This window comes from Oncorhynchus mykiss, chromosome 10 (genome assembly GCF_013265735.2).
Source record: "Oncorhynchus mykiss isolate Arlee chromosome 10, USDA_OmykA_1.1, whole genome shotgun sequence".
NCBI lineage: Eukaryota > Metazoa > Chordata > Actinopteri > Salmoniformes > Salmonidae > Oncorhynchus > Oncorhynchus mykiss.
This window is the reverse complement of record NC_048574.1, coordinates 86,395,068-86,415,027: the sequence shown is the minus strand read 5'-3', so window position 1 is coordinate 86,415,027 and position 19,960 is coordinate 86,395,068. Positions and strand designations below refer to the sequence as shown.

General features: G+C 41.4%; 1 protein-coding gene and 1 long non-coding RNA gene across 3 annotated transcripts; both read right to left on the bottom strand.

Moving 5' to 3' along the window:
- Nucleotides 1-5,155: 5,155 nt before the first annotated feature.
- Nucleotides 5,156-9,571, bottom strand: LOC118936866. Of its 2 annotated transcripts, XM_036934379.1 has the most exons (4): nucleotides 9,377-9,569; nucleotides 8,938-9,006; nucleotides 5,966-6,021; nucleotides 5,156-5,809 (listed from the first exon to the last, which is right to left on the bottom strand). In XM_036934379.1, exons 2-4 carry the CDS (start codon nucleotides 8,978-8,980, stop codon nucleotides 5,312-5,314), a joined length of 597 nt encoding a protein of 198 aa, XP_036790274.1. In that variant the 5' UTR covers nucleotides 8,981-9,006; nucleotides 9,377-9,569; the 3' UTR covers nucleotides 5,156-5,311. The 2 variants fall into 2 exon arrangements, with proteins under 2 accessions (XP_036790274.1, XP_036790273.1); XM_036934378.1 differs by lacking the exon at nucleotides 8,938-9,006 and having other exon boundaries at nucleotides 9,377-9,571.
- An 8,922-nt stretch (nucleotides 9,572-18,493) lies between these two features.
- LOC118936865 lies at nucleotides 18,494-19,835 on the bottom strand. The gene is made up of 2 exons (XR_005034314.1): nucleotides 18,873-19,835; nucleotides 18,494-18,814 (listed from the first exon to the last, which is right to left on the bottom strand). It is a non-coding gene; the product is annotated as an uncharacterized LOC118936865 (long non-coding RNA).
- Nucleotides 19,836-19,960: the final 125 nt, after the last annotated feature.

The window sequence follows — 19,960 nt, the reverse complement described above, 5'->3', positions numbered from 1 at the left end:
ACCATTTAACCTGATCCTTAATGAGTCCTGGTGTCAACACCATTTAACCTGATCCTTAATGAGTCCTGGTGTCTCCAATTAACCTGATCCTTAATGAGTCCTGGTGTCTCTATTTAACCTGATCCTTAATGAGTCCTGGTGTCTCCATTTAACCTGATCCTTAATGAGTCCTGGTGTCTCCATTTAACCTGATCCTTAATGAGTCCTGGTGTCTCCATTTAACCTGATCCTTAATGAGTCCTGGTGTCAACACCATGTGACCTGATCCTTAATGAGTCCTGGTGTCTCCATCTGACCTGATCCTTAATGAGTCCTGGTGTCCCCATCTGACCTGATCCTTAATGAGTCCTGGTGTCACCATTTAACCTGATCCTTAATGAGTCCTGGTGTCAACACCATTTAACCTGATCCTTAATGAGTCCTGGAGTCTCCATTTACCCTGGTCCTTAATGAGTCCTGGTGTCTCCATTTAACCTGATCCTTAATGAGTCCTGGTGTCTCCATTTAACCTGATCCTTAATGAGTCCTGGTGTCACCATTTAACCTGATCCTTAATGAGTCCTGGTGTCTCCATTTAACCTGATCCTTAATGAGTCCTGGTGTCTCCATTTAACCTGATCCTTAATGAGTCCTGGTGTCAACACCATTTAACCTGATCCTTAATGAGTCCTGGTGTCAACACCATTTAACCTGATCCTTAATGAGTCCTGGTGTCAACACCATTTAACCTGATCCTTAATGAGTCCTGGTGTCAACACCATTTAACCTGATCCTTAATGAGTCCTGGTGTCAACACCATTTAACCTGATCCTTAATGAGTCCTGGTGTCTCCATTTAACCTGATCCTTAATGAGTCCTGGTGTCAACACCATTTAACCCGATCCTTAATGAGTCCTGGTGTCAACACCATTTAACTTGATCCTTAATGAGTCCTGGTGTCTCCATTTAACCTGATCCTTAATGAGTCCTGGTGTCAACACCATTTAACCCGATCCTTAATGAGTCCTGGTGTCAACACCATTTAACCTGATCCTTAATGAGTCCTGGTGTCAACACCATTTAACCTGATCCTTAATGAGTCCTGGTGTCTCCATTTAACCTGATCCTTAATGAGTCCTGGTTTCAACATCATTTAACCTGATCCTTAATGAGTCCTGGTGTCAACACCATTTAACCTGATCCTTAATGAGTCCTGGAGTCTCCATTTAACCTGGTCCTTAATGAGTCCTGGTGTCTCCATTTAACCTGATCCTTAATGAGTCCTGGTGTCTCCATTTAACCTGATCCTTAATGAGTGCTGGTGTCTCCATTTAACCTGATCCTTAATGAGTCCTGGTGTCTCCATTTAACCTGATCCTTAATGAGTCCTGGTGTCAACACCATTTAACCTGATCCTTAATGAGTCCTGGTGTCAACACCATTTAACCTGATCCTTAATGAGTCCTGGTGTCAACACCATTTAACCTGATCCTTAATGAGTCCTGGTGTCTCCATTTAACCTGATCCTTAATGAGTCCTGGTTTCAACATCATTTAACCTGATCCTTAATGAGTCCTGGTGTCAACACCATTTAACCTGATCCTTAATGAGTCCTGGAGTCTCCATTTAACCTGGTCCTTAATGAGTCCTGGTGTCTCCATTTAACCTGATCCTTAATGAGTCCTGGTGTCTCCATTTAACCTGATCCTTAATGAGTCCTGGTGTCTCCATTTAACCTGATCCTTAATGAGTCCTGGTGTCAACACCATTTAACCTGATCCTTAATGAGTCCTGGTGTCTCCATTTAACCTGATCCTTAATGAGTCCTGGTGTCTCCATTTAACCTGATCCTTAATGAGTCCTGGTGTCTCCATTTGACCTGATCCTTAATGAGTCCTGGTGTCTCCATTTAACCTGATCCTTAATGAGTCCTGGTGTCTCCATTTGACCTGATCCTTAATGAGTCCTGGTGTCAACACCATTTAACCTGATCCTTAATGAGTCCTGGTGTCTCCATTTAACCTGATCCTTAATGAGTCCTGGTGTCACCATTTGACCTGATCCTTAATGAGTCCTGGTGTCTCCATTTAACCTGATCCTTAATGAGTCCTGGTGTCTCCATTTAACCTGATCCTTAATGATTCCTGGTGTCTCCATTTTGACCTGATCCTTAATGAGTCCTGGTGTCTCCATTTAACCTGATCCTTAATGAGTCCTGGTGTCTCCATTTGACCTGATCCTTAATGAGTCCTGGTGTCTCCATTTAACCTGATCCTTAATGAGTCCTGGTGTCTCCATTTGACCTGATCCTTAATGAGTCCTGGTGTCAACACCATTTAACCTGATCCTTAATGAGTCCTGGCAACACCATTTAACCTGATCCTTAATGAGTCCTGGTGTCTCCATTTAACCTGATCCTTAATGAGTCCTGGTGTCAACACCATTTGACCTGATCCTTAATGAGTCCTGGTGTCTCCATTTAACCTGATCCTTAATGAGTCCTGGTGTCTCCATTTGACCTGATCCTTAATGAGTCCTGGTGTCTCCATTTGACCTGATCCTTAATGAGTCCTGGTGTCTCCATTTGACCTGATCCTTAATGAGTCCTGGTGTCTCCATTTAACCTGATCCTTAATGAGTCCTGGTGTCTCCATTTTGACCTGATCCTTAATGAGTCCTGGTGTCTCCATTTGACCTGATCCTTAATGAGTCCTGGTGTCTCCATTTGACCTGATCCTTAATGAGTCCTGGTGTCTCCATTTTGACCTGATCCTTAATGAGTCCTGGTGTCTCCATTTGACCTGATCCTTAATGAGTCCTGGTGTCTCCATTTTGACCTGATCCTTAATGAGTCCTGGTGTCTCCATTTTGACCTGATCCTTAATGAGTCCTGGTGTCAACACCATTTAACCTGATCCTTAATGAGTCCTGGTGTCTCCATTTAACCTGATCCTTAATGAGTCCTGGTGTCTCCATTTAACCTGATCCTTAATGAGTCCTGATGTCTCCATTTAACCTGATCCTTAATGAGTCCTGGTGTCTCCATTTAACCTGATCCTTAATGAGTCCTGGTGTCAACACCATTTAACCTGATCCTTAATGAGTCCTGGTGTCAACACCATTTGACCTGATCCTTAATGAGTCCTGGTATCAACACCATTTAACCTGATCCTTAATGAGTCCTGGTGTCTCCATTTGACCTGATCCTTAATGAGTCCTGGTGTCTCCATTTAACCTGATCCTTAATGAGTCCTGGTGTCTCCATTTAACCTGATCCTTAATGAGTCCTGGTGTCTCCATTTAACCTGATCCTTAATGAGTCCTGGTGTCTCCATTTAACCTGATCCTTAATGAGTCCTGATGTCTCCATTTAACCTGATCCTTAATGAGTCCTGGTGTCTCCATTTAACCTGATCCTTAATGAGTCCTGGTGTCAACACCATTTAACCTGATCCTTAATGAGTCCTGGTGTCAACACCATTTGACCTGATCCTTAATGAGTCCTGGTATCAACACCATTTAACCTGATCCTTAATGAGTCCTGGTGTCTCCATTTGACCTGATCCTTAATGAGTCCTGGTGTCTCCATTTGACCTGATCCTTAATGAGTCCTGGTGTCTCCATTTAACCTGATCCTTAATGAGTCCTGGTGTCTCCATTTGACCTGATCCTTAATGAGTCCTGGTGTCTCCATTTAACCTGATCCTTAATGAGTCCTGGTGCCATAATCAGTGGTGTAAAGTCCTTCAGTATAAATAAAGTCCTTAATTCGTTTTTTAGGGGTTATCCTAACTTTACTATTTATATTTTCGACAACTTTTACTTCACTACATTCCTAAAGTAAATAATGTACTTTTTTACTCCATATATTTTCCCTGACACCCAAATGTACTAAATGTTACATTTAGAATGTTTAGCAGGACAGGAAAACGGTCCAATTCACACACTTATCTGGTTTGATTAATAAGGATTTTAAAATTATTTTTTTACTTTTATTTTTGATACTTAAGTATATTTAAAAAAAAACAAATACTTTTACTCAAGTAGTATTTTACTGGGTGACATTCAACTTGAATAATTTTCTATTTAGGCATCTTTTACTTTTACTCAAATATGCCAAGTGGTACTTTCCATCACAACATCCCATAATGACAAAGCAAAAACAGGTTTAGACATTTTTGTAAATTTATAAAATAAACAAAAATTAAATATCACATTTACATAAGTATCCTTTACTCAGTATGTTGTTGAAGCACCTCTGGCAGCGATTACAGCCTTGAGTCTTGGGTATGACGCTACAAGCTTGGCACACCTGTATTTGGGGAGTTTCTCCCATATCTTCTCTGCAGATCCTCTCAGGCTCTGTCAGGTTGGATGGGAAGCGTCGCTGCACAGCTATTTTCAGGTCTCTACAGAGATGTTCGATTGGGTTCAGGGCTGGGCCTCTTCTGGACATTCAGAGACTTGTCCCGAAGCCACTCCTGCGTTGTCTTGGCTGTGTGCTTTTGGGTCGTTGTCCTGTTGGAAGGTGAACCTTCGCCCCCAGTCTGAGGTCCTGAGTGCTCTGGAGCAGGTTTTCATCAAGGACCTCTCTGTACTTTGCTCTATTTGAGTGTGTGTCCACCCCCTGGATCTGCATGGTAGGGGTGGAACCAGCCATGACTAAGCATTTCTTGATCTACGAAATAAGAACTCTGCATTGTCTGTAATGCAGTTAAGCTCCCGGCAAGTGTGTGGTCGACTAGCTTCATTATTGCAATGATTAAAAATCAATATTAAATAAAAAGTTGGTTGTTTGAAGAAATGACAAAGTCTCTCAGTATGAATGCTGTATACTGAGGACTGAAGGAAATGCAGCTCAATATCAGGAAGGTGTTCCTAATGTTTTGTACACTCAGTGTATATCATTCATTTAATTTTTTTTTTACAAACCTAAACAATGTAGAAATCACAGATTTCCCCTTTAAACAAAAAGGTGCAGAGTTGACAAAACATAATCTGATTTTAGGATTAGGCAGCGTTTACACAGGTAGCCCAAGTATCATGAGAATGAGGAGAGAGAGAGTAGTCTAAGTAGCCATTGTGTATTCTAGTATTTCTGTGTCTCAGTCAGCTCACAGCAAAAAACACACAAACATCTCAGTTTCCAGGTGTAAATGTTACAATCCCCCAAAAAAACAGTTTAAAATTCACTTTATTAAATGATGGGGACTAAAGTTCACCAAACAGACTAAAGGATACAAAGGAAGGGAGTTTATTCTTTAACAAATAAAAACACTGATCAACTGTATTTCAGACTTAACACGATGCCCTCGGCCTCGCTGTGAAGCCTTTACGACCCAACACTGATCCCAGATTTGTCCGAGTCTCGGAGCTGCAGTTTCAGTTGGTCGTAGAACGTTTGGTCACGAGCAGTGGCACCGGCGGTCATTTTGGGTCCGTTCACGTCGGCCATTTTGGGTCCGTTCACGTCGGCCATTTTGGGTCCGTTCACGTCGGCCATTTTGTGTGGAGTCATGATGGCGAGCACTGCCAAAGCACAGAGCACCAACACTAGGTGAACCATATAGATAACTACACGGAGACAGGACACTAGCACAGACAGAGACAAGGTGGCGATACAGCAGGGCCCGGCAAGCAGGAGCAGGACGGTGTAATACAGGGAGGAGGAGATGAGGGTCAGAGAGGAGAAGAGGAGTTTAACCATCACAGAGACCAGCCAGGAGTAGACAGAGAGAGGGGAGAAGAGGAGTTCAACCATCACAGAGACCAGCCAGGAGTAGACCGAGAGAGGGGAGAAGAGGAGCCTGGAAATGGCCAGAGGAAGAGCCTGGAAAATGGACAGAACGATAAGTTACTTCTCTAACCCAGTTTTGAATATTTCAGCCCATCTACAACAAAATGGTCCCCATCTTCAACGTGCATGTACACAAACACGCTCGGGCGGCGTCATGATTTTTCTCCCCCCAGTACATTATAGACTGACCTGATCACAAACACTTCCTTGTTGGTTGACGTCAGACCTGTGGGCATTCTGAAGCCCTGAGGGGAGGAGAGAGGTGAAGGGTTAACATTTACACAACAGAGAGTAGTGGGGGGGCACAAGTTCAATAGTGCTCGTCGTGTGGAAACATCAGCTGTTGAGGCCCCAGCTAACAATCGTTGGTAGAAAGAACCCGTTTGTGATGTCACCCGGAATGTTCCCTTGGATGTTCGAGCGTCTAGTTCTCCCTCCCCCCTCCCTAACAATCGTTGGTAGAAAGAACCCGTTTGTGATGTCACCCGGAACCGTTCCCTTGGATGTTCGAGCGTCTAGTTCTCCCTCCCCCCTCCCTAACAATCGTTGGTAGAAAGAACCCGTTTGTGATGTCACCCAGAACCGTTCCCTTGGATGTTCGAGCGTCTAGTTCTCCCTCCCCCCTCCCTAACAATCGTAGGTAGAAAGAACCCGTTTGTGATGTCACCAGGAACTTTCCCTTGGATGTTCGAGCGTCTAGTTCTCCCTCCCCCCTCCCTAACAATCGTTGGTAGAAAGAACCCGTTTGTGATGTCACCCGGAACCGTTCCCTTGGATGTTCGAGCGTCTAGTTCTCCCTCCCCCCTCCCTAACAATCGTTGGTAGAAAGAACCCGTTTGTGATGTCACCCGGAACCGTTCCCTTGGATGTTCGAGCGTCTAGTTCTCCCTCCCCCCTCCCTAACAATCGTTGGTAGAAAGAACCCGTTTGTGATGTCACCCGGAACCGTTCCCTTGGATGTTCGAGCGTCTAGTTCTCCCTCCCCCCTCCCTAACAATCGTAGGTAGAAAGAACCCGTTTGTGATGTCACCAGGAACTTTCCCTTGGATGTTCGAGCGTCTAGTTCTCCCTCCCCCCTCCCTAACAATCGTTGGTAGAAAGAACCCGTTTGTGATGTCACCCGGAACCGTTCCCTTGGATGTTCGAGCGTCTAGTTCTCCCTCCCCCCTCCCTAACAATCGTTGGTAGAAAGAACCCGTTTGTGATGTCACCCGGAACCGTTCCCTTGGATGTTCGAGCGTCTAGTTCTCCCTCCCCCCTCCCTAACAATCGTTGGTAGAAAGAACCCGTTTGTGATGTCACCCGGAACACACCCGTAGTGATCGCCAGCAAGCTAATTACGAGTAACTAGCTAAACGAAAATACATTACTTTTTATATTTAACCTTTGTTCAAAATAGGCAAGTCAAGCCCCCCTCCCCTCCCCCCAGCTAAATTAGCCTACATTTTAGCCTATTGTGTGTGTATTGCACACTATGTTGAGGTAACAAAATCAGAGTATAACGCTTGTATGGATGTCAACTGCCAATACATGTTCATCGTCATCAATCAACTGCATCACAGTTAAAAAAAAACTCCTGACTATCGCCACCGATTACTGTATGCTAGCTATGCTACCAGCTTACACGGACAGGAGTTAGCATTTAGCAGTCGCTTCTTCTAAACCTGGAAAAAAAAAATAAAAAAATAAAGCTTCTACAACCTATTGAGCATGTTTTGGCGTAAAAAGTTAGGAGAATATTCCCTTAAAAACGCTGGAATCCTTCATTAATTCCATCATTAATGTCAAACAGAACTTACCCAGAACGCGGTTACCATGGGAATGCTGAGAGAATGTTCCGGTGTCCAGTTTCACCTTACCCAGAACGTTGTTACCATGGGGAATGTTGCGAGATTGTTCCGGTGTCCAGTTTTATCTGAGGGTTAACAATTCCCATGGTAACCACGTTCTGGGTAAGGTGAAACTGGACACCGGAACATTCTCATGGTAACCGCGATCTGGGTAAGGTGAAACTAGACACCGGAACATTCTCCCGACATTCCCCATGAAACATGTGTTGGTTGTGGCTGAGAGAGCTGATTAGCATGTCCTGTGTTGGTTGTTGCTGAGAGAGAGAGCTGATTAGCATGTCCTGTGTTGGTTGTGGCTGAGAGAGAGAGCTGATTAGCATGTCCTGTGTTGGTTGTGGCTGAGAGAGAGAGAGCTGATTAGCATGTCCTGTGTTGGTTGTGGCTGAGAGAGAGAGAGCTGATTAGCATGTCCTGTGTTGGTTGTGGCTGAGAGAGAGAGCTGATTAGCATGTCCTGTGTTGGTTGTGGCTGAGAGAGAGAGAGCTGATTAGCATGTCCTGTGTTGGTTGTGGCTGAGAGAGAGAGAGAGAGAGAGAGCTGATTAGCATGTCCTGTGTTGGTTGTGGCTGAGAGAGAGAGAGCTGATTAGCATGTCCTGTGTTGGTTGTTGCTGAGAGAGAGCTGATTAGCATGTCCTGTGTTGGCTGTTGCTGAGAGAGCTGATTAGCATGTCCTGTGTTGGTTGTTGCTGAGAGAGAGCTGATTAGCATGTCCTGTGTTGGTGGTGGCTGAGAGAGAGAGCTGATTAGCATGTCCTGTGTTGGTTGTTGCTGAGAGAGAGCTGATTAGCATGTCCTGTGTTGGTTGTTGCTGAGAGAGCTGATTAGCATGTCCTGTGTGTGTCAATAGGACGCAGTGTGTTTTTGATTATTGACATATACCCGTAGTATTTACTGTCTATACACACACACTAAGACCTGGGCGGACCATCCCCTGTATTTTGGTTAGCGCACCAGGTGGTGCTAAGTTAGGTAAGTACTGGGTAGGCAGGTAAGGTAGGAGAGGGTAGGTTAGGTGAGTACTGGGTAGGCAGGAGAGGGTAGGTTAGGTGAGTACTGGGTAGGCAGCTAAGGTAGGAGAGGGTAGGCAGGTAAGTAGTGGGTAGGCAGGTAAGGTAGGAGAGGGTAGGTTAGGTAAGTACTGGGTAGGCAGATAAGGAAGGAGAGGGTAGGTTAGGTAAGTACTGGGTACATTCCTATGTAAACATGACTTAAGGGAACCATCTCTAAAGGTGTGGGAACATTTGTTGTTAGCTGGGGACATTGTATTTTTTTTTGACCAGAGTCCTATGGGTCCTGTTGTTTTACTCACAGACATAAAGCAGGATGAGAGCCACGACCAGTACAATCTTCATCTTGTTTCAAACTCCCGCTCTAACCTCTGGAAGAAAACAGTATTTTTAAATTTAATTTAATGTCGTTCTTGTTTAACTGTTCTGTACTCCCCATCTATTTTAAAATGTGTCACAGCTAACGGAGATCCTAATGAACTAAAACACACACACACACGAGGTTCAACCGCCCCCTTAGTTTCTGTCGCCTTGGGCCTAAACGTGGTGGTCACTTTGCAAATAAACAATACACCAGGAATGGGCACTTTTGCCCCAGCTAACACACCTGACTCCAATAATCACCTAATCCTGATCTTCAGTTTAGAATGGCATATGTGATTAAACAGCTGTGTTTGCTGGGGGGGGGTGGGGACACCCAGGCCTGCGCTACATCATATGAAGAAGTGAATAGTTGCTCACCGTTTGTCCGAATGGAGAGTCTGTCTAAATGAAGAGGGCCACCTGTTTTCATTAGATTAAACTATAGCTGTTTAAATACACAGGCTTTTTTTCCCCCCATCAGTTGACAATTCAAGTCCGTCCTCCTCTCAAACACTGCCTGACCCAGGTGAAAGTTATGTCGTCAAATGAGCATCTTTCAACATGCTGGTTTTCACCAGTAAAGAGCCTGGATTGGTTGATTGGTCTTCTTTGTAGGATGGGCAAGACATGTGATTGAGTCCTAACGCCACATAGAGGTGGATAGAGGGCTACATGCTGGACAGGAGAGTAGAGAGAAAGACTAGCCCATAGAGGTGGGTGGAGGGCTAGACAGAAGAGTAGAGAGAAAGACTAGCCCATAGAGGTGGATAGAGGGCTACATGCTGGACAGGAGAGTAGAGAGAAATACTAGCCCATAGAGGTGGGTAGAGGGCTAGACAGGAGAGTAGAGAGAAAGACTAGCCCGTAGAGGTGGATAGAGAGCTACATGCTGGACAGGAGAGTAGAGAGAGACTAGCCCATAGAGGTGGATAGAGGACTGGACAGGAGAGTAGAGAGAAAGACTAGCCCATAGAGGTGGGTAGAGGACTGGACAGGAGAGTAGAGAGAAAGACTAGCCCATAGAGGTGGGTAGAGGGCCACAGACTGGACAGGAGAGTATAGAGAAAGACCAGCCCATAGAGGTGGATAGAGGACTGGACAGGAGAGTAGAGAGAAAGACTAGCCCATAGAGGTGGATAGAGGGCTACATGCTGGACAGGAGAATATAAAGACCAGCCCATAGAGGTGGGTAGAGGACCCTTCTTTGCAGCTGTGCCATAATGTCTTCTGTGACAGCAGGTATGTATATACTCTGCCCTTCTCCCCGATGTGTGACCCCATAGATTACACTGCCTGGATATAAGAGTAATGGACTGGTGTCAGGAACATCGTGGAATCAGAATTAGGCTGAAAGAGAGACAGAGGGAGAAGAGAGGAGTGGAGATTCATCTCTTATGTTTAGGCAGGTGACAGGTAGCGTCTGTTCCTGCTGGTGCCCCCTGCCCCTGGAGCGTACACACACACACACACCTCTACCCCCCCCCCAACCAGCGGGAGTCATTATCACAGCTGGGGGGGAGGGGGGGGGCAGTCACCACCCTACCCTAAATGACCATCTCACCCTTCCATTAAGGTTCTCACCCCCTGCTGTGAGACCAAGGAGATCTCAGAACAAACAACTGGGATGTGTTCATTAGAGCACACCGTAGAAAAACGTTTCGCAACAGAAGCAAAACATTTTTAGGAACAAAAACAAGAGTTTCTATTGGACAAATTCAGGAAGTTCCCTCCCCTTTAGGGTCCTAGTGAATACACCTCTGGTCACCTTTATAGACTATAGCCATCCTCATTATAGAGGATGGCTATATATATATATATATATATATATATACACAGTGAGTCCCATATAGTTTAATATGTTTTACACAGTGAGTCCCATCTAGTGTAATATATATCTATCTACACAGTGAGTCCCATCTAGTGTAATATGTTTTACACAGTGAGGCCCATCTAGTGTAATATATATCTACACAGTGAGCCCCATCTAGTGTAATATGTTTTACACAGTGAGTCCCATCTAGTGTAATATATATCTATCTACACAGTGAGTCCCATCTAGTGTAATATGTTTTACACAGTGAGGCCCATCTAGTGTAATATATATCTACACAGTGAGTCCCATCTAGTGTAATATGTTTTACACAGTGAGTCCCATCTAGTTTAATATGTTTTACACAGTGAGTCCCATCTAGTTTAATATGTTTTACACAGTGAGTCCTATCTAGTGTAATATTTCTACAGTGAGACCCATCTAGTGTAATATATATCTACACAGTGAGGCCCATCTAGTTTAATATATATCTACACAGTGAGTCCCATCTAGTGTAATATGTTTTACACAGTGAGTCCCATCTAGTGTAATATATATCTACACAGTGAGTCCCATCTAGTGTAATATGTTTTACACAGTGAGTCCCATCTAGTGTAATATATATCTACACAGTGAGTCCCATCTAGTTTAATATATATCTACACAGTGAGTCCCATCTAGTTTAATATGTTTTACACAGTGAGTCCCATCTAGTGTAATATGTTTTACACAGTGAGTCCCATCTAGTGTAATATATATCTACACAGTGAGTCCCATCTAGTTTAATATGTTTCTACACAGTGAGTCCCATCTAGTGTAATATATATCTACACAGTGAGTCCCATCTAGTGTAATATGTTTTACACAGTGAGTCCCATCTAGTTTAATATGTTTTACACAGTGAGTCCCATCTAGTTTAATATGTTTTACACAGTGAGTCCTATCTAGTGTAATATTTCTACAGTGAGACCCATCTAGTGTAATATATATCTACACAGTGAGGCCCATCTAGTTTAATATATATCTACACAGTGAGTCCCATCTAGTGTAATATGTTTTACACAGTGAGTCCCATCTAGTGTAATATATATCTACACAGTGAGTCCCATCTAGTGTAATATGTTTTACACAGTGAGTCCCATCTAGTGTAATATATATCTACACAGTGAGTCCCATCTAGTTTAATATATATCTACACAGTGAGTCCCATCTAGTTTAATATGTTTTACACAGTGAGTCCCATCTAGTGTAATATGTTTTACACAGTGAGTCCCATCTAGTGTAATATATATCTACACAGTGAGTCCCATCTAGTTTAATATGTTTCTACACAGTGAGTCCCATCTAGTGTAATATATATCTACACAGTGAGTCCCATCTAGTGTAATATGTTTTACACAGTGAGTCCCATCTAGTGTAATATGTTTTACACAGTGAGTCCCATCTAGTGTAATATGTTTCTACACAGTGAGTCCCATCTAGTGTAATATGTTTCTACACAGTGAGTCCCATCTAGTGTAATATATATCTACACAGTGAGTCCCATCTAGTGTAATATGTTTTACACAGTGAGTCCCATCTAGTTTAATATGTTTTACACAGTGAGTCCCATCTAGTGTAATATATGAGTCCCACACAGTGAGTCCCATCTAGTTTAATATGTTTTACACAGTGAGTCCCATCTAGTGTAATATGTTTTACACAGTGAGTCCCATCTAGTGTAATATATTTCTACACAGTGAGTCCCATCTAGTTTAATATATATCTACAAAGTAAGTCCCATCTAGTGTAATATATATCTATCTACACAGTGAGGCCCATCTAGTGTAATATATATCTACCCAGTGAGTCCTATCTAGTGTAATATGTTTTACACAGTGAGTCCCATCTAGTGTAATATATATCTACACAGTGAGTCCCATCTAGTTTAATATGTTTCTACACAGTGAGTCCCATCTAGTGTAATATATATCTACACAGTGAGTCCCATCTAGTGTAATATGTTTTACACAGTGAGTCCCATCTAGTGTAATATGTTTTACACAGTGAGTCCCATCTAGTGTAATATGTTTTACACAGTGAGTCCCATCTAGTGTAATATGTTTCTACACAGTGAGTCCCATCTAGTGTAATATGTTTCTACACAGTGAGTCCCATCTAGTGTAATATGTTTTACACAGTGAGTCCCATCTAGTTTAATATGTTTTACACAGTGAGTCCCATCTAGTGTAATATATGAGTCCCACACAGTGAGTCCCATCTAGTTTAATATGTTTTACACAGTGAGTCCCATCTAGTGTAATATGTTTTACACAGTGAGTCCCATCTAGTGTAATATATTTCTACACAGTGAGTCCCATCTAGTTTAATATATATCTACAAAGTAAGTCCCATCTAGTGTAATATATATCTATCTACACAGTGAGGCCCATCTAGTGTAATATATATCTACCCAGTGAGTCCTATCTAGTGTAATATGTTTTACACAGTGAGTCCCATCTAGTGTAATATATATCTACACAGTGAGTCCTATCTAGTGTAATATATATCTACACAGTGAGTCCCATCTAGTGTAATATGTTTTACACAGTGAGTCCCATCTAGTGTAATATATATCTACACAGTGAGTCCTATCTAGTGTAATATATATCTACACAGTGAGTCCCATCTAGTGTAATATGTTTTACACAGTGAGTCCCATCTAGTGTAATATATATCTACACAGTGAGTCCCATCTAGTGTAATATGTTTTACACAGTGAGTCCCATCTAGTTTAATATATATCTACAAAGTAAGTCCCATCTAGTGTAATATATATCTATCTACACAGTGAGGCCCATCTAGTGTAATATATATCTACCCAGTGAGTCCTATCTAGTGTAATATGTTTTACACAGTGAGTCCCATCTAGTGTAATATATATCTACACAGTGAGTCCTATCTAGTGTAATATATATCTACACAGTGAGTCCCATCTAGTGTAATATGTTTTACACAGTGAGTCCCATCTAGTGTAATATATATCTACACAGTGAGTCCTATCTAGTGTAATATGTTTTACACAGTGAGTCCCATCTAGTGTAATATATTTTACACAGTGAGTCCCATCTAGTGTAATATGTTTTACACAGTGAGTCCCATCTAGTGTAATATATATCTACACAGTGAGTCCCATCTAGTTTAATATATATCTACACAGTGAGTCCCATCTAGTTTAATATGTTTTACACAGTGAGTCCCATCTAGTGTAATATGTTTTACACAGTGAGTCCCATCTAGTGTAATATATATCTACACAGTGAGTCCCATCTAGTTTATTATATATCTACACAGTGAGTCCCATCTAGTTTAATATGTTTTACACAGTGAGTCCCATCTAGTGTAATATGTTTTACACAGTGAGTCCCATCTAGTGTAATATATATCTACACAGTGAGTCCCATCTAGTGTAATATATATCTACACAGTGAGTCCCATCTAGTTTAATATATATCTACACAGTGAGTCCCATCTAGTTTAATATGTTTTACACAGTGAGTCCCATCTAGTGTAATATGTTTTACACAGTGAGTCCCATCTAGTGTAATATATATCTACACAGTGAGTCCCATCTAGTTTAATATGTTTTACACAGTGAGTCCCATCTAGTGTAATATATATCTACACAGTGAGTCCCATCTAGTTTAATATATATCTACACAGTGAGTCCCATCTAGTTTAATATGTTTTACACAGTGAGTCCCATCTAGTGTAATATGTTTTACACAGTGAGTCCCATCTAGTGTAATATGTTTTACACAGTGAGTCCCATCTAGTGTAATATATATCTACACAGCGAGTCCCATCTAGTTTAATATGTTTTACACAGTGAGTCCCGTCTAGTGTAATATATGAGTCCCACACAGTGAGTCCCATCTAGTTTAATATGTTTTACACAGTGAGTCCCATCTAGTTTAATATATATCTACACAGTGAGTCCCATCTAGTTTAATATGTTTTACACAGTGAGTCCCATCTAGTGTAATATGTTTTACACAGTGAGTCCCATCTAGTGTAATATATATCTACACAGTGAGTCCCATCTAGTTTAATATATATCTACACAGTGAGTCCCATCTAGTTTAATATGTTTTACACAGTGAGTCCCATCTAGTGTAATATGTTTTACACAGTGAGTCCCATCTAGTGTAATATATATCTACACAGTGAGTCCCATCTAGTGTAATATATATCTACACAGTGAGTCCCATCTAGTTTAATATATATCTACACAGTGAGTCCCATCTAGTTTAATATATATCTACACAGTGAGTCCCATCTAGTTTAATATGTTTTACACAGTGAGTCCCATCTAGTGTAATATGTTTTACACAGTGAGTCCCATCTAGTGTAATATATATCTACACAGTGAGTCCCATCTAGTGTAATATATATCTACACAGTGAGTCCCATCTAGTTTAATATATATCTACACAGTGAGTCCCATCTAGTTTAATATGTTTTACACAGTGAGTCCCATCTAGTGTAATATGTTTTACACAGTGAGTCCCATCTAGTGTAATATGTTTTACACAGTGAGTCCCATCTAGTGTAATATATATCTACACAGCGAGTCCCATCTAGTTTAATATGTTTTACACAGTGAGTCCCATCTAGTGTAATATATGAGTCCCACACAGTGAGTCCCATCTAGTTTAATATGTTTTACACAGTGAGTCCCATCTAGTTTAATATGTTTTACACAGTGAGTCCCATCTAGTGTAATATGTTTTACACAGTGAGTCCCATCTAGTTTAATATGTTTTACACAGTGAGTCCTATCTAGTTTAATATGTTTTACACAGTGAGTCCCATCTAGTGTAATATGTTTTACACAGTGAGTCCCATCTAGTGTAATATATGAGTCCCACACAGTAAGTCCCATCTAGTGTAATATGTTTTACACAGTGAGGCCCATCTAGTATAATATATGAGTCCCACACAGTGAGTCCCATCTAGTTTAATATGTTTTACACAGTGAGTCCCATCTAGTGTAATATATGAGTCCCACACAGTGAGTCCCATCTAGTTTAATATATATCTACACAGTGAGTCCCATCTAGTTTAATATGTTTTACACAGTGAGTCCCATCTAGTGTAATATATATCTACACAGTGAGTCCCATCTAGTGTAATATATATCTACACAGTGAGTCCTATCTAGTGTAATATTTCTACAGTGAGTCCCATCTAGTGTAATATGTTTTACACAGTGAGTCCCATCTAGTGTAATATATTTCTACACAGTGAGGCCCATCTAGTTTAATATATATCTACACAGCGAGTCCCATCTAGTGTAATATATTTCTACACAGTGAGCCCCATCTAGTTTAATATATATCTACACAGTGAGTCCCATCTAGTTTAATATGTTTTACACAGTGAGTCCCATCTAGTGTAATATGTTTTACACAGTGAGTCCCATCTAGTGTAATATATATCTACACAGTGAGTCCCATCTAGTGTAATATATATCTACACAGTGAGTCCCATCTAGTTTAATATATATCTACACAGTGAGTCCCATCTAGTTTAATATATATCTACACAGTGAGTCCCATCTAGTTTAATATGTTTTACACAGTGAGTCCCATCTAGTGTAATATGTTTTACACAGTGAGTCCCATCTAGTGTAATATATATCTACACAGTGAGTCCCATCTAGTGTAATATATATCTACACAGTGAGTCCCATCTAGTTTAATATATATCTACACAGTGAGTCCCATCTAGTTTAATATGTTTTACACAGTGAGTCCCATCTAGTGTAATATGTTTTACACAGTGAGTCCCATCTAGTGTAATATGTTTTACACAGTGAGTCCCATCTAGTGTAATATATATCTACACAGCGAGTCCCATCTAGTTTAATATGTTTTACACAGTGAGTCCCATCTAGTGTAATATATGAGTCCCACACAGTGAGTCCCATCTAGTTTAATATGTTTTACACAGTGAGTCCCATCTAGTTTAATATGTTTTACACAGTGAGTCCTATCTAGTTTAATATGTTTTACACAGTGAGTCCCATCTAGTTTAATATGTTTTACACAGTGAGTCCTATCTAGTTTAATATGTTTTACACAGTGAGTCCCATCTAGTGTAATATGTTTTACACAGTGAGTCCCATCTAGTGTAATATATGAGTCCCACACAGTAAGTCCCATCTAGTGTAATATGTTTTACACAGTGAGGCCCATCTAGTATAATATATGAGTCCCACACAGTGAGTCCCATCTAGTTTAATATGTTTTACACAGTGAGTCCCATCTAGTGTAATATATGAGTCCCACACAGTGAGTCCCATCTAGTTTAATATATATCTACACAGTGAGTCCCATCTAGTTTAATATGTTTTACACAGTGAGTCCCATCTAGTGTAATATATATCTACACAGTGAGTCCCATCTAGTGTAATATATATCTACACAGTGAGTCCTATCTAGTGTAATATTTCTACAGTGAGTCCCATCTAGTGTAATATGTTTTACACAGTGAGTCCCATCTAGTGTAATATATTTCTACACAGTGAGGCCCATCTAGTTTAATATATATCTACACAGTGAGTCCCATCTAGTGTAATATATTTCTACACAGTGAGCCCCATCTAGTTTAATATATATCTACACAGTGAGTCCCATCTAGTGTAATATGTTTTACACAGTGAGTCCCATCTAGTGTAATATATATCTACACAGTGAGTCCCATCTAGTGTAATGTTTTACACAGTGAGTCCCATCTAGTGTAATATATTTCTACACAGTGAGTCCCATCTAGTTTAATATATATCTACACAGTGAGTCCCATCTAGTTTAATATATATCTACACAGTGAGTCCCATCTAGTGTAATATGTTTTACACAGTGAGTCCCATCTAGTGTAATATATATCTACACAGTGAGTCCCATCTAGTGTAATATGTTTTACACAGTGAGTCCCATCTAGTGTAATATATTTCTACACAGTGAGTCCCATCTAGTTTAATATATATCTACACAGTGAGTCCCATCTAGTGTAATATTTCTACAGTGAGTCCCATCTAGTGTAATATGTTTTACACAGTGAGGCCCATCTAGTGTAATATATATCTACACAGTGAGGCCCATCTAGTTTAATATGTTTTACACAGTGAGGCCCATCTAGTGTAATATATATCTACACAGTGAGTCCCATCTAGTGTAATATATATCTACACAGTGAGTCCCATCTAGTGTAATATATATCTTCACAGTGAGTCCCATCTAGTGTAATATGTTTTACACAGTGAGTCCCATCTAGTGTAATATGTTTTACACAGTGAGGCCCATCTAGTGTAATATATATCTTCACAGTGAGTCCCATCTAGTGTAATATGTTTTACACAGTGAGTCCCATCTAGTGTAATATGTTTTACACAGTGAGGCCCATCTAGTGTAATATATATCTACACAGTGAGTCCCATCTAGTGTAATATATATCTACACAGTGAGTCCCATCTAGTGTAATATATATCTACACAGTGAGTCCCATCTAGTGTAATATATATCTACACAGTGAGTCCTATCTAGTGTAATACTTCTACAATGATAGTAATCTGTATTGTCCATTTTAGAGCTGGAACCTCCAGGAGGGGTTTCTCTCCGGGAAAAGTCAACATGAACACAAACTCTCTACAAACTCCATTTATTTTGATCCTTTACAATTATTAACAATAAATCTTACGCAGACAGACAGATCATCTGACAAAAAAAATAGAGTTAAAACAACAACCTCTCCTACAAACGTAAAAGACATGATAGATAAACAAGTAAATATGGATCCCATTACTGGTATATGTACAAACTAACAAACGTTGTATTAACGCTTTCAGTAAAACTGTTAATCTGTAAAGAATTAACGCTTTTAGTAAACTGTTATTCTGTAAAGAATTAACGGTTTCAGTAAACTGTTATTCTGTGACGCTAAAAGGCTCTATGATATCGTAACACCTCGAAACTCCTTCCTGCTACTGAATCAGTGGGGGGGGGAAGGAATAAAACGCAACACCTCGAAACTCCTTCCTGCTACTGAATCAGTGGGGGGAAGGAATAAAAGGCAACACCTCAAAACTCCTTCCTGCTACTGAATCAGTGGGGGGGAGGGAATAAAACGCGACACCTCAAAACTCCTTCCTGCTACTGAATCAGTGGGGGGGAGGGAATAAAACGTGACACCTCAAAACTCCTTCCTGCTACTGAATCAGTGGGGGGGAGGGAATAAAACGCGACACCTCAAAACTCCTTCCTGCTACTGAATCAGTGGGGGGGAGGGAATAAAACGTGACACCTCAAAACTCCTTCCTGCTACTGAATCAGTGGGGGGGAGGGAATAAAACGCGACACCTCAAAACTCCTTCCTGCTACTGAATCAGTGGGGGGGAGGGAATAAAACGGGACACCTCAAAACTCCTTCCTGCTACTGAATCAGTGGGGGGGAGGGAATAAAACGCGACACCTCAAAACTCCTTCCTGCTACTGAATCAGTGGGGGGGAGGGATTCAAACGCGACACCTCAAAACTCCTTCCTGCTACTGAATCAGTGGGGGGAAGGAATAAAACGCGACACACTTTAAGGAAACATGTTTAAGGAGGAATGGAATGTCACCTGTAAAAGAGAGGAAGTGGTCATCTTATAAAACACGACACTGATCTCAGGTCAGTTTTCATGCAGATCCCCCCCCCCCCCCTCTACTAGTTAACTTATACTACACTGGTTAAGGTTGAGGAAATGGAGACTGTCCCTGGATCTGTGCTTCTGTCGACAGGCACTAGATCAGAAGGTGTCCAAACTCATTCCATGGAGGGCAGTCATCTGCTGGTTTTAGTTTTTAATATGTGTCAGTATGAAGTCCTAGACAACCAGGTGAGGGGAGGTCCTAGACAACCAGGTGAGGGGAGGTCCTAGACAACCAGGTGAGGTCCTAGACAACCAGGTGAGGGGGAAGTCCTAGACAACCAGGTGAGGGGGAAGTCCTAGACAACCAGGTGAGGGGGAAGTCCTAGACAACCAGGTGAGGGGGAAGTCCTAGACAACCAGGTGAGGGGGAAGTCCTAGACAACCAGGTGAGGGGGAAGTCCTAGACAACCAGGTGAGGG

Bases quoted from the DNA above. Each gene is read 5' to 3' on its own strand.
- LOC118936866 (XM_036934378.1), bottom strand. From the start codon at position 9,428: ATGAAAACAGGTGGCCCTCTTCATTTAGACAGACTCTCCATTCGGACA. The intron at 6,022-9,376 runs GTGAGCAACTAT...TCCTCCCCTCAG, and splicing joins ACTCTCCATTCGGACAAACG to GGCTTCAGAATGCCCACAGG. The intron at 5,810-5,965 runs GTCAGTCTATAA...TCCATTTTCCAG, and splicing joins AAGGAAGTGTTTGTGATCAG to GCTCTTCCTCTGGCCATTTC.